Genomic DNA, 12,863 nt, shown 5'->3' on the forward strand with positions numbered 1-12,863 from the left:
ACAGTACTTTTATCCCCTCTATTTCTAATATACAAAACAAACCCAGATGCAACTGTTTCAGTAGTAGATTTTACATGCTCTACATACACAACAATTGCTAACGTACACAATCAAGCATACAGCCATGCCGTTTTTAAAGACACATTGGCAGTGGATACTAAGGAGCTCACTGACTTTCTGGCTTGCTTTAGCTGCACCGGTGAACGGTAAGTGCTGTTGTGAAATTGAAACATGTAGGAGTACAAACAGCTCACAAAAGTCAGACAAGCTTAAAGACAGGACTGCCTGAATTTATATGGGCATAGGATTAGTGAGTACAGCATATAAATTGTCAGTCTTAATTTGAAACACTCTAAAACTACTAAGTTTTAAACTGTTTATCCAGAGCTTTTATGGAGCTTTATGGTCCAAGACCTGTGTGTAATGTTGTGTGATAGCTGGAGAGGTAGAAAGAATAACACTAACACTGCTGGACTCTAGAGCAGGGGAAACATACAATATACACCAATTAGGCATAACATTATGACCACCTTCCTAATATTGTGTTGGGTCTCCCTTTTGCTGCCAAAACAGCCCTGACCCGTTGAGGCATGGAGTCTGACACCTTTCTTTGAGAACCAGCATTAACTTCTTCAGCAATTTGAGCTACAGTAGCTCGTCTGTTGGATCGGACCACACAAGCAAGCCTTCGCCCCCACGTGCATCAATGAGCCTTGGCCACCCATGACCCTGTCTCCGCTTTACCACTGTTCCTTCCTTGAACCACTTTAAATAGATACTGACCGCCGCAGGCCAGGAACACCCCACAAGAGCTGCAGTTTTGGAAATGCTCTGACCCAGTCGTCTAGCCATCACAATTTGGCCCTTGTCAAACTTGCTCAAATCCTTACGCTCGCCCATTTTTCCTGCTTCTAACACATCAACCTTGAGGATAAAATGTTCGCTTGCTGCCTAATATATCCCACCCACTAACAGGTGCCGTGATGAAGAGATAATCAGTGTTATTCACTTCACCTGTCAGTGGTCATAATGTTATGACTGGTCGGTGTAGTTGTTTCTTATGCTCCACCTATTATTTATGCTCCACCATCTTGTAGTCTAATGAACAATTTTTGGTTTTAAGAATAGCAGGAGGAGCACTGGATGTACAGAATCAGTGCAAGCCACTTTTTATCCTTGACACTTCACTGGTCAAACCAAGTCTTTATGGACCTTGTTTTCTAAACAGGGGCATTGTTATGGTGAAACTGATGTGAAGATTTGTCAGACCAATCAACCTTAAAAGGTTACATGCACTTTGTGCTGTGACACATTCACCTCATCACCAGTATCTGCAATCTGAGCAACCAAAGCAGCGTTGGTCTGCTGGTCACACCAACACACTGTGATATAAGAAATCCATATAAAAAAAAGAAAATTAGCTGCCTGATTCTTAACTTTCTATTGTATAATCTATTTTTAGAAGGCATGTTGTTTACCAATAATCCTCAACTGACACCTGATTTAACAGAGTGCACTAATTAATTATTGCTGTATTAAACTCAATTACCCCAAACAGCTGCCCACTGCCTTATTACTCAGCAAATCTCTTCTTTATACATTCCAATCACATTCCTTCCATAGTCTCTAATCAGATAAGAAGTCATATCAAACCCTTGTCTCATTTACCCTTCACTAGGACCAAACTGCAGAGGAATGTCGTACAAATTCACTTAAATTTGTCCTTTTACATGACAAAGCTTTTAACAACAGCATCATATTAATTCAGATTAAATCCAATTTATGCCCAATATTACATGACCCATGAATATTATAGTCAACTATATTTTATAAAAAAAGAATATATATTCATATTCAAATACCTGACAAAAAATTATTAAATAATTTTTATGGACTCGTTTTCTTCTAGGCTTTACATCTAAATTCCAGTATGCATGTGCAAAATCATATGATCATTCCATCAGCATCTACTTAAGTTTGTGTACACCAGAAAAGCAAAATAACACTTTTGTGGTCATGAATGCATCCAAAGGATGCAGGAAACCTTTCCATTTAGGAAGACACTAAAACACAAACATGATCAATTTGACTCTATTTTGTAACAACTTAAAGTAATATAAACACATATTAAATATGATTCTACACTTAAATAAATTTGGGGTTGGGCAAAATAAAAAAGAAACGTTTATAGTATATACACTCATCAGCCATAACATGAAAAACACCTTCTTGTTTCTACACTCACTGTCCATTTTATCAGCTCCACTTACCATATAGAAGCACTTTGTAGTTCTACAATTACTGACTGTAGTCCATATATTTCTCAACATGCCTTTTTAGCCCGCTTTCACCATGTTCTTTAATGGTCAGGACCCCCACAGGACCACCATAGAGCAGGTATTATTTAGGTGGTGGATCATTCTCTGGATCATTGCAGTGACAATGACATGGTGGTGTGTTAGTGTGTGTTGTCCTGGTATGAGTGGATAAGACACAGCAGTGCTGATGGAGTTTCTAAATACTTTCTTTCTATCTTTCTTTCTTGTTAGCCCCCTGTCATGCTGTTCTTCAATGGTCAGGACTCTCCCAGGACCACTACAGAGCAGGTATTATTTAGGTGGTGGATCATTCTCAGCACTGCAGTGACACTAACATGGTGGTGGTGTGTTAGTGTGTGTTGTGCTGGTATGAGTGGATAAGACACAGCAGCGCTGCTGGAGTTTTTAAACACCTCACTGTCACTGCTAGACTGAGAATAGTCCACCAACCAAAAACATCCAGCCAACAGCGCCCCGTGGGCAACTCAAACAGCAGCAATAGATAAGCGATCGTCTCTGACTTTACATCTACAAGGTGGACCAACTAGGTAGGAGTGTCTAATAGAGTGGACAGTGAGTGGAAACAGTATTTAAAAACTCCAGCAGCGCTGCTGTGTCTGATCCACTCATACCAGCACAACACACACTAACACACCACCACCCTGTCAGTGTCACTACACTGCTGAGAATCATCCACCACCTAAATAATACCTGCTCTGTGGTGGTCCTGTGGGGTCCCGATCATTGAAGAACAGGGTGAGAGCAGCCAGAAAGATATGTAGAGAAACAGATGGACTACAGTCAGTAATTGTAGAACTACAAAGTGCTTCTATATGGTAAATGGAGCTGATAAAATGAACAGTGAGTGTAGAAATAAGGAGGTGGTTTTAATGTCATGGCTGAACGGTGTATATGCTTCCTACTTTGCAGCAACAGTTAAAAGGAGGCCCTTTCCTGTTCAAGCATTACTGTGACCCTGTGCACAAGTAAGGTTTATAAAAAATGAATATAAGCTTGGTTTAAAGAAACTTCAGTGGCCTGCACAGAGCCCTGAACTCAGCCCCACCGAACAGCTTTGAAATTAACTGAAACATCAATTGAGGCTTTCTTGACCAACATCAATGCCCAGCCATACAAATGCACTTTTGGGAAGGGCACGAATTCCAACATACACACCTCAAAGACTTGTAAGAAGCCTTTGAAAAAAAGGATGTTGTTACAGCTAAAAAGATACCATTTGTTTTTGAACTGGAATGTCCATTAAGCTCATGATCCGGTGTCCAAATACAAATAGTCACAAACACTAACAGTAAAAAAGACCAGGAACGGCAGTAAATGTAATAACTAGCATTGTTACCTGCACTAAGCCACTACATGTTATGTCAGTGCACTTCATGGAGGGCACTGGTCAATGCAAATCAGTGCACTTCAAGGAAGGTACTTACTGTTCTATTTTAAAAACATGCGCTTTCAAATGCACCCGATTGGCTAGTTTCACGCAGCAATGCAGACATAAAAATGTTAAACCATCTGTACAGTATATAAAACAAAATGTGAAAACAAGCAGAGATCTGCCATCCATCTGCCTTCTTTACTTACTGTAATTCAATTAGCTTACAGCACCAGTCACCCTGGGAGCTGTGTTTCAACTACAGTAAGTGCCCCCTAATGCGAAGATGTTCTCTTATCGTGTGTGGGACAGCAGCAGTTTAGTTAGGTTTCTAATATCAGTGGTTTTTAACAAACTTTGTTCATTGTTGGAATCTGATGCAGAAAATTAAACACCCAAATGGCAGAAACATACACCGATCAGCCATAAAATTAAAACCACCTCCTTGTTTCTACACTCACTGTCCATTTTATCAGCTCCACTTACCATATAGGAGCAATTTGTAGTTCTACAATTACTGACTGTAGTCCTGCATGCTTTGTTAGCCCCCTTTCATGCTGTTCTTCAATGGTCAGGACTCTCCCAGGACCACTACAGAGCAGGTATTATTTGGGTGGTGGATCATTCTCAGGATTGCAGTGACACTGACATGGTGGTGGTGTGTTAGTGTGTGTTGTGCTGGTATGAGTGGATAAGACACAGCAATGCTGCTGGAGTTTTTAAACACCTCCCTGTCACTGCTGGACTGAGAATAGTCCACCAACCAAAAACATCCAGCCAACAGCACTCCGTGGGCAGCGTCCTGTGACCACTGATGAAGTCTAAAAGATGACCAACTCAAACAGCAGCAATGGATGAGTGATCGTCTCTGACTTTACATCTACAAGGTGGACCAACCAGGTAGGAGTGTCTAATAGAGTGGACAGTGAGTGGATACAGTATTTAAAAACTCCAGCAGCGCTGCTGTGTCTGATCCACTCACACCAGCACAACACACACTAACACACCCCCACCATGTCAGTGTCACTGCAGTGCTGAGAATCATCCACCACCTAAATAATACCTGCTCTGTAGTGGTCCTGGGAGAGTCCTGAAGTACAGAGAAATAGAAGTGCAGAGAAATAGATGGACTACAGTCAGTAATTGTAGAACTACAAAGTGCTTCTATATGGTAAGTGCAGCTGATAAAATGGACAGTGAGTGTAGAAACAAGGAGGTGGTTTTAATGTTATGGCTGATCAGTGTATATCAATATTATCTTTATGAATAATATATGAATCTCTACAATGTAACATTTTCAGATGGGCTTATGATTTATTGGTTAAGGCAACCTTCACACTGCTAACAGCAAACCTAAGGGGAAGTGAGTGGGGTTAACTGGAATCACTTTTCACTGTATTGATCCAAGTTGATAAAAATACTTTTGGAAATAAAGTTTTTAATGGGTCTGTCTCACTAATAAATATTTTACATTATTTAGTATTAATCTTTGTATGTTTTTTGAGTATGTACATTTGAACTGTAAGCCATGCCTTCATGTATAACTTTAGCACCTGACCATACAAATAATATTTTGACTGAATGGGTACAAATTGTCACAGACATATTTCCAGAACCCTAGAGCATGTGGGGAGGCACCTATTCTAAATTTAAGGCAGCCATTCTTCAGAATGTTTTTGATAACATAAAACTAGAGTATCTGGAAAAAAACTATGAGAACATCTGAGAACTCAGAGAAAAAAAAACAACAAAGACAAAAGAAAGGACTTGCATAAATAGCACAGACGTTAAGCTGCGGTGAGAATTATACCTGGGTCTGCTGCACCAGCACTACATACTGTGCCACCGTGTCGTAGATAAATAAACTACTTTTAAGAAATATTTTTGACATCTGCTATGGATTGGCACCCTGTTCAGGGTATTCCAGCCTTGCACCCAGTGTTTCCCAGTGAAAATGTGACCAGGACCAGAATGAAACAGTTAATGAAAATGAACTAAATGAAAATTTTTACATGGGTTTAATCCTTTACTGCGGTTACTGTCTATAACAATATGCAGGTGCTGCGTGTGTGGGTGTTGATTTCCTTTTGGATTTTCTAGCTTCCTCGCACCTCACAAAAACATGCATAACACGAATTGACCACTTTAAATTTCCCTTGGTGTGAGTAATAGAGTAAATGCCCTGTTATGAACCCACTGTCACACTAAGTAGGATAACGTGAAGAAAAAAATTAATGAATCAATGATTTCCAGATATTTTAACCAGAGATGACATGCTTTGCTGATTGTTGAATTTTCCTATAAGGTAACAGTGTGAGTACCAGTTGTTCCTGCTTCCTTTTATTGATGTAATTTAATAATACAGCAATTATTATATTATTATTCAGTTTGAGTCTGCATGTTTTCAGTTGTCAATCTTTTTAATTACTGGTAATCACTGTCAGAACCGTTCATTCATTAGTCTTCAGTAACTTTTACTTAAAGGTCGTAGATCTAGATCTAAAACCTAGAAGAAAACCTCTGACTTGCAGAAGCTTCATTGGCTTCTCCAAATTCTCTCTAGGTTGAAGTGAGCGAGTAAATAAATGTGTGAAAGTGTCTCCAGTAGACTGGTGCTGAGTAGTTTCTGACCAGGATGAACTATAAATGTAATTAAATTACTAAATAACTAAATAAATGAAACAGTGAAAAATTAAACAAATGCACCTTTAAGGGCACAAGCCTGTTGTATTGGGATACTGCATCAAAGACAGTGGGTGCAGTAAAAAGTGACAGAAAACTGATCTCGACACGGGGACACCGTTGACTGTTAAAATGCCATTCAACCACACACACTTGCTCACACGTACGCACTCATACTTAACACACATGACAGGATTTGTTAGCAAAGTCCAGTTAATAACGGCCATATCATTTCACACGTGATAACCCAGTGTGAAGGTAATCCAAGGTAAATACAGGCTTCATAACATGACATTAGTGGAACAGCATCGTGAGTCACGAACTGGCACAGGAGTGCAGTTAACGCGTTTTTAAAGTAACCTCCATCACACAGTTACACACATATACACATGGACACACCATGCCAGCTCGTACTGACCCTTTTGCTGCTTGAAGGACTGTATGGATCCGGAGTGATGCACCATCGTGGCGTCCGCTTGAGTTTCCCGAGATGATGGAAAAGTCCGCACTGGAAAAGAGAGAGCGCATGCATGGGGAGGACGGCGCGATCCACCGTGCGTTTCCACCTCCCACACAGTCCGATTCGCGCAAACCCAGCACCAGTAGCAGCTCTGCTTGTTGTCATAGAAACGCCGAAAATTCTGTTCGGTCCAGAGCAAAGCGGCTCTGCTGAATCCAATCAGGCTGTGATGGGTGAAAGAGAAGAGATTCTGTAAACTGATAGTTTGGCGGTTTAGAGGATATCATTGGTACCCTCCTCCTCCTTCTCCTCCTCTTCCAAATTCTCCTCCTCCTCTGATGTGCTGTATCTTGCGCTGTGCAGTGATGAAGAGCGAGCTGGGCTGTCCGGTGGATTTGACCCGCGTTGTGAAAATGAGCGCAAAGGCAATTTCAGGACTGTTGGAGCGATTTTTGCGTCATTCAGCTCGTCACCTGCGGTCAGTAATGAGCAACTATCTCTGTAGATATAAAGCCTGGGTCACAGTGTGTCCACCTGCCAAATGCAATTAAAGACACTCACATAAGGACCATTGGGAAATATTTCAGGGGTCTCAGTTGGGGCAGGGGCTCAAGGAACCCGAGGACTTCCTTACAATCCCAAACAAAATTCAAGTTTGTACCATAAGGACTAGGTCTGCAGACTAAAGACTAATTAAGCTTTGACAGCTTTATGTAATTTCCACATATACACTCCCTGACCACTTTATTAGTAACACAGGTATTGCTGCTCATTCATGTAATTATCATGTGGCAGCATAAGTGCATAACATTATACATACATGGGTTTAGAGTTTTGGTAGATTTTCTCAAAAAAATTTTCACAATAAAAATAAAGCAAAACTGTCACACATGCTAGCAAGTTTCTGGTGCAAATAATCTTTTTTTTTTTTTTTCCCTTTTTCCTCCCACTTTAGCGCATCCAATTTTTGCCCGTCAATTATCCTCTCACTAATGCTGGTCCCTGCTCCTGATTGGGGAGGACTAGGCTGCTCAACGCCCCCTCCGACACGTGCACAGCAATCGAACATCTTATCACCTACACTTGACGAGTGCAGTGCAGTACAGTGCTGTGTACAGAGAGCCACAACCTCTACCGCACTCCTTTCCCATCTCCGTGCAGGCGCCATCAACCAGCCCGCAGAGGTCATAATCGCACTCTGAGAGAGAGTCCCCATCCGGCTTAATCCTGCCCCTATCTGAACAACAGGCCAATCGTTGTTCATGTGGCCGCTCAGCCTCAGCCGGCAGGCAGAGCCGAGATTCATGTGTTGTAACCGCTGCGCCACCTGAGCGGCTATTGCGAGTAATCTTGAAACTAAGACAAACCAAGCTTGAGGTAGAGAGTTGCTGGATTTTGGCCAAAAGAGGCATGCAGGATCAGATCACAAATCTCCGGATCATCATAGAGTAAGCAACAGAAAGGAACCAGGCCCTATATTAATGTTTTATTGATTTCACAAAGGCATTTGACATGGTACAGCATGCCCAATTATGAATAACCATGCTTGAAATGGTTTTTCCTTCACACCTGGTCCAGCTACTTAGGAATCTGTCTAGCCCACAACATGCTGCTGTCAGGACAGCCAATCAATCATCAGCATGGTTCAGGGTAAGAAAGAGAGGCCAACAGGGATGTAAAATCTCCATGTGTCTGTTTAACATTCTTGGAGAACAAGAGATGAGAAAAGTACCACAAAGGATTTGTAGGAGGATTCGGGATTGGTGGAAAGTCCAGTAGCAATCTCAGGTATGCTTATGACATTGTATTATAGGTCTTTTTACCACAATAACTACATGAGCTAATGTGTTGTATCAATAAGGAAGAGAATGAATATAACATGCTCAAAAATGCAGCAAAAACAAAAATGATGAACACTGAAGAAGTACTGGAGATTATGATGGAAGGCAGAACACTGGAATAAGTACGAGTCCACCTTTTTTTAAAGTCCATCTTATTATTAAGAATGGCAATGGGCATGGCCGTGATGGTTAAGGCAAGCATTGCAAAATAATGACGTGTAGTGACATGATAGAGTTTATAAAGTCAACTGATATGCAGTTCTGTGTGCAGAAATGTCTTGTAACTACAATAGCCACTCAATAAACCTTTCAAACATTAAGGCAAATGGTCTACAACAGTAGATGACACACATTTGAGACTACATTAATCACTTTCAACAAAACATTGTCTGATCTGATAAATTATATGTGGCATGCATATGGTAGGATCAGAATTTGGCATATACAGCATGTTCTTGCCTAAAAGCAATAGAACCTACGTGGTACTTCCACCTGATCCAACTGTATGTAGGCATTATATGAAAATTATTATTAAAGTCATTTTGCATGTCATAAACAGAGCGCCCAAAGTGTAAAAAAGTTTAGGAACACCTGATGTATGTCTTGGCATTTTAATGACTTCTTTAGCATTCGTTTCAGTTCTCCTAAAAAAAAAACACTACATTTTTTAAAGGTTCTTAAAGTTTATTGTGGGTTTTCTGAAAATCTGACAAAAATATACATACAACAGCTTAAGTTATAAATTTGGTGATGTAGAAAGTTCTACAATGTTATTTAACTCTGTGACATGGCCTCCAAATTTTTAGTGATTATGATATGACTATATGATATATAGTTATATGATATATAGATATATGACTACAGCTGGTGACTTCTCTGTGTCCATACCAGTAGGGGTAGTTTGACTGTTTGACCCATTTGAAATAAACAGTGGTCTTTTCGCCAAGTTTGGAAACAAAATCCAACAAAACGTTCACCTCATGATATGAGAAAATTGGTCAGGATAATCAGATGTAAGCTATATGATCAGGGCATTAAAGAAACCTGACCCATCTGTGCAGGCAAGCATTGCAAAATAATGACGTGTAGTGACATGATAGAGTTTATAAAGTCAACTGATATGCAGTTCTGTGTGCAGAAATGTCTTGTAACTACAATAACCACTCTTTTTAGAGCCAGATTTTCAAACCTTTCAAACATTAAGACAAATGGTCTACAATAGCAGATGACACAAATGTAAGACTACATTATGCAATGCTTGCCTGCACAGATGGGTCAAGTTTCTGATCAGATGTAAGCTATATATTTCCATGGATTAAGAGGATGCTGTGCAAAAAGGGGTCCCTGCTGAAAAACTGGCACCTCAAAGCCCAACTGAAATTCGTTGCCAATCCTGTCTATGGCCAAATTATTTAAGACTCAATAATTTTCTTGTTGCAGATACTCAGATTACTTACTGACTCTCCAGTACATCAAGCTCTAAAACTCAAATCGATGGCTGGCCTTCTGTCCTTCACAACTCCTTTTGAGTGTTTTGGGGTCAGTTCAAAGTGAATTGGCACTAAATCGGTTGGCTTCACACAGCACTCAGCTTAGCCAACAGCAAATTGGCAGCCTTTAAAGGGAACTGGAACTGCTGTAGAACAATGCAGTGTTTCCTATCTCAAACAAGCACACAGACACAAAAAACATACATACATACTGTATGAAACCCAAACTATTAACCTAGTTAATGCACATTTTTTATTTGGACTTTCAAAAACTTAAATATTACGGTGTCTCATTTTTCATGCTTTATGTTGCACAGAAAGGGATGCTGTAATATTTTGTTAATTTAGGCTGCCTGTCTGTATTTGTGTCTTTACATATATTATATTTCCTCTGACCCCACACACCCCAGCCACTTCCTGTTTCAGCCACTGCCATCTGGGAAGAGGTACCAGAACATCCGAGCCAGAACCACCAGACTTTAGAACAGTTTTTATCCATGAACAGTTAAACTGGTCACTCCTGCAACACCAACCAGAACATAACATACACAATTAAGACTGTCACTATCCAACCATGCACAATAAACTCATAAGACTGTACCTTCATTGCACTTGCACTTTAACTGGACTTTTTTGAGGTTGTACCAAAGATGTTTGCCACAGATGTGACTGTATATGTTTTACTGTGAAACTATCAGTTCTTGCTGCTAAAAAGAATCTTCATAAAATTATATTCTTGCCACCAAAATCTGCTTATTTTACCTGGTTGTTGTGCCTTGTTATGTTTACATCACATATATGACCTAGTACTTAAGCTCATCTTGGTCTACTCTAAGCACAATACTTCCTGCCACTTCATTTGGGAGTTTTTAACTGACAGTCTAATAAATGTACTTTAAGTATCTTGACAAATTTTTAAGGGACAGTGTGACTGTAGTTTCACAATTTCACCACTTCTTTATGACAAACTGTATCGAGCTCTAAGTTAAATGCCTTAGATATGGTCTTGTGTCCTTATCCAGATGATTTGTGATTCCCAATGATTGCATTACTAACTTCTAATTATGAATTCTAGTAAATTTGTATGCAGGAGGTAACTATGAACAAATAGGGAACTGGCAAGGTACAGTTGCAACAGAAATATTCAGCCGTTAAAAGTTATGGTGGTGATGTGTATAGAATTACATTAAAATATTCAATAAGAAGTCTCAGTAAACAGAGAAAGAAACACACAGCCAATTCTGATAACATAAGTCGACATAATTGAAAGTTTAAATGAAAAACATCTTATTCTTTTGACAAATGTTGATAATTTTTTTCATTATTTTTCAACCCAACCCCCAGCCGCAGTATTTTGTGGAACATCCTCTTGTCTTAACCTATAATAAGTTATTTTGTAAAGTGCTAACAAGCTTCTGATTCCTCTCTTGTGGAATCCTTACCCATTTGTCTTGAGCAAATGCTTCCAGAAGCTTTCATTAAGGTTTTTTGTTCTGCTAATGCTTTCTTTAAACCCCATCAAAGATTTTCTATGAGATTTCAATCAGTTTCACCACAGAAGGCCAAACATTCCCACTTAAAATGCATATTTTTTCTGTAAATACTTGATGCCAGTCACATAATCAACATTGCCAGTTCCTGCTTCAAGAAAAACGTTTTCATATAATTGCTGACCCACCTCTATGCTTGATCATGGGGATTTTAGTCTTCTGGTCATAAATTCTGCTTTTTATGTGCCAGACAAGCTGCTGATCCACATGGCTAAACAGTGCCAGTTTTGATAAGTCACTCCATAAAATTGTGTCCCAGAACTCTGCAGGCCTATCTAAATTCCTACTGGCGTATTCCAATTGACCCTTCCTGTGCCTCTTGGTAAAGAGCGGCATGCATTTTGGAATATGGTCATGAAGTCCTTGGCTGTAAAGTCATCTTCTTATGGTTGCCACTGACACATTTTTCCCGTCTTCATCAGAGTATTCTGTAAGATTTTTTCATTGTACTGATGACATTGCTAAGGCCTTTGGATAATTTTTTTAACTTTCTCCTTCAACCAAGTAGGTTTTCTGCTGTGCCCTAAGTTTGGGACTTCTGGACATTAGTCCCAATAATGTCTTTAGTTCACTGTATTAAAAAATATTCAAGTCTTGAAAATCTTCTTATACCCATTGACCTTTTGGTGCAATTAAATTATATCCTATCTTCTCTTCTGTGGCAGCTTCTTAGTTTTTACCATGGTTACAAAACACTCTGTACACATCTCTGTGTATTGTTTATATATCACAGATTAAGTAAATTAAAAGTCGTTATTGAATTCCAAATGGTTTAACCCAACTATAGGTCATACAGACTAGCAGCAGGTTTTAGAATAAGCAGTATTATGTAGGGGTTGAACAATTGTGACATGGTAGTATTAAAAAAAATATTCTGCTACTACAAACCCCCTTTTCCAGAAAAGTTGGGACATTTAGCAAAAGGTAATCCTTGATTTGTATTTAACTGAGGGTTTGTACTCTGAAAACATTGAATACTACACAATGAATACTACATTATTTATTTTCTTTGTTCATTTGGTGGGTAGTCCAGTCGCCTAATAGCAAAAAGGTTCTTGGATCAATTCCTAGGTGGAGCGGTCTGGGTCCTTTCTATGGGGAGTTTGCATGTTTTCCCTATGTCTGCATGGGT

The 12,863-nt window shown here is 39.6% G+C and overlaps 1 protein-coding gene across 1 annotated transcript in view; it reads right to left on the reverse strand.

Annotated features, from left to right (window-relative positions):
- The window catches only part of ano3 (anoctamin 3), an 81,017-nt gene extending 74,128 nt beyond the window's left edge, over positions 1-6,889 (reverse strand). Inside the window, exon 1 of the mRNA XM_063001910.1 lies at positions 6,809-6,889. Coding sequence (XP_062857980.1) covers positions 6,809-6,854 — 46 coding nt within the window. The 5' untranslated portion in view covers positions 6,855-6,889. The remainder of the gene's footprint in view (positions 1-6,808) is intronic.
- Positions 6,890-12,863: the final 5,974 nt, after the last annotated feature.

The sequence above is a fragment of the Trichomycterus rosablanca genome, chromosome 1 (genome assembly GCF_030014385.1).
Source record: "Trichomycterus rosablanca isolate fTriRos1 chromosome 1, fTriRos1.hap1, whole genome shotgun sequence".
Taxonomy (NCBI): domain Eukaryota; kingdom Metazoa; phylum Chordata; class Actinopteri; order Siluriformes; family Trichomycteridae; genus Trichomycterus; species Trichomycterus rosablanca.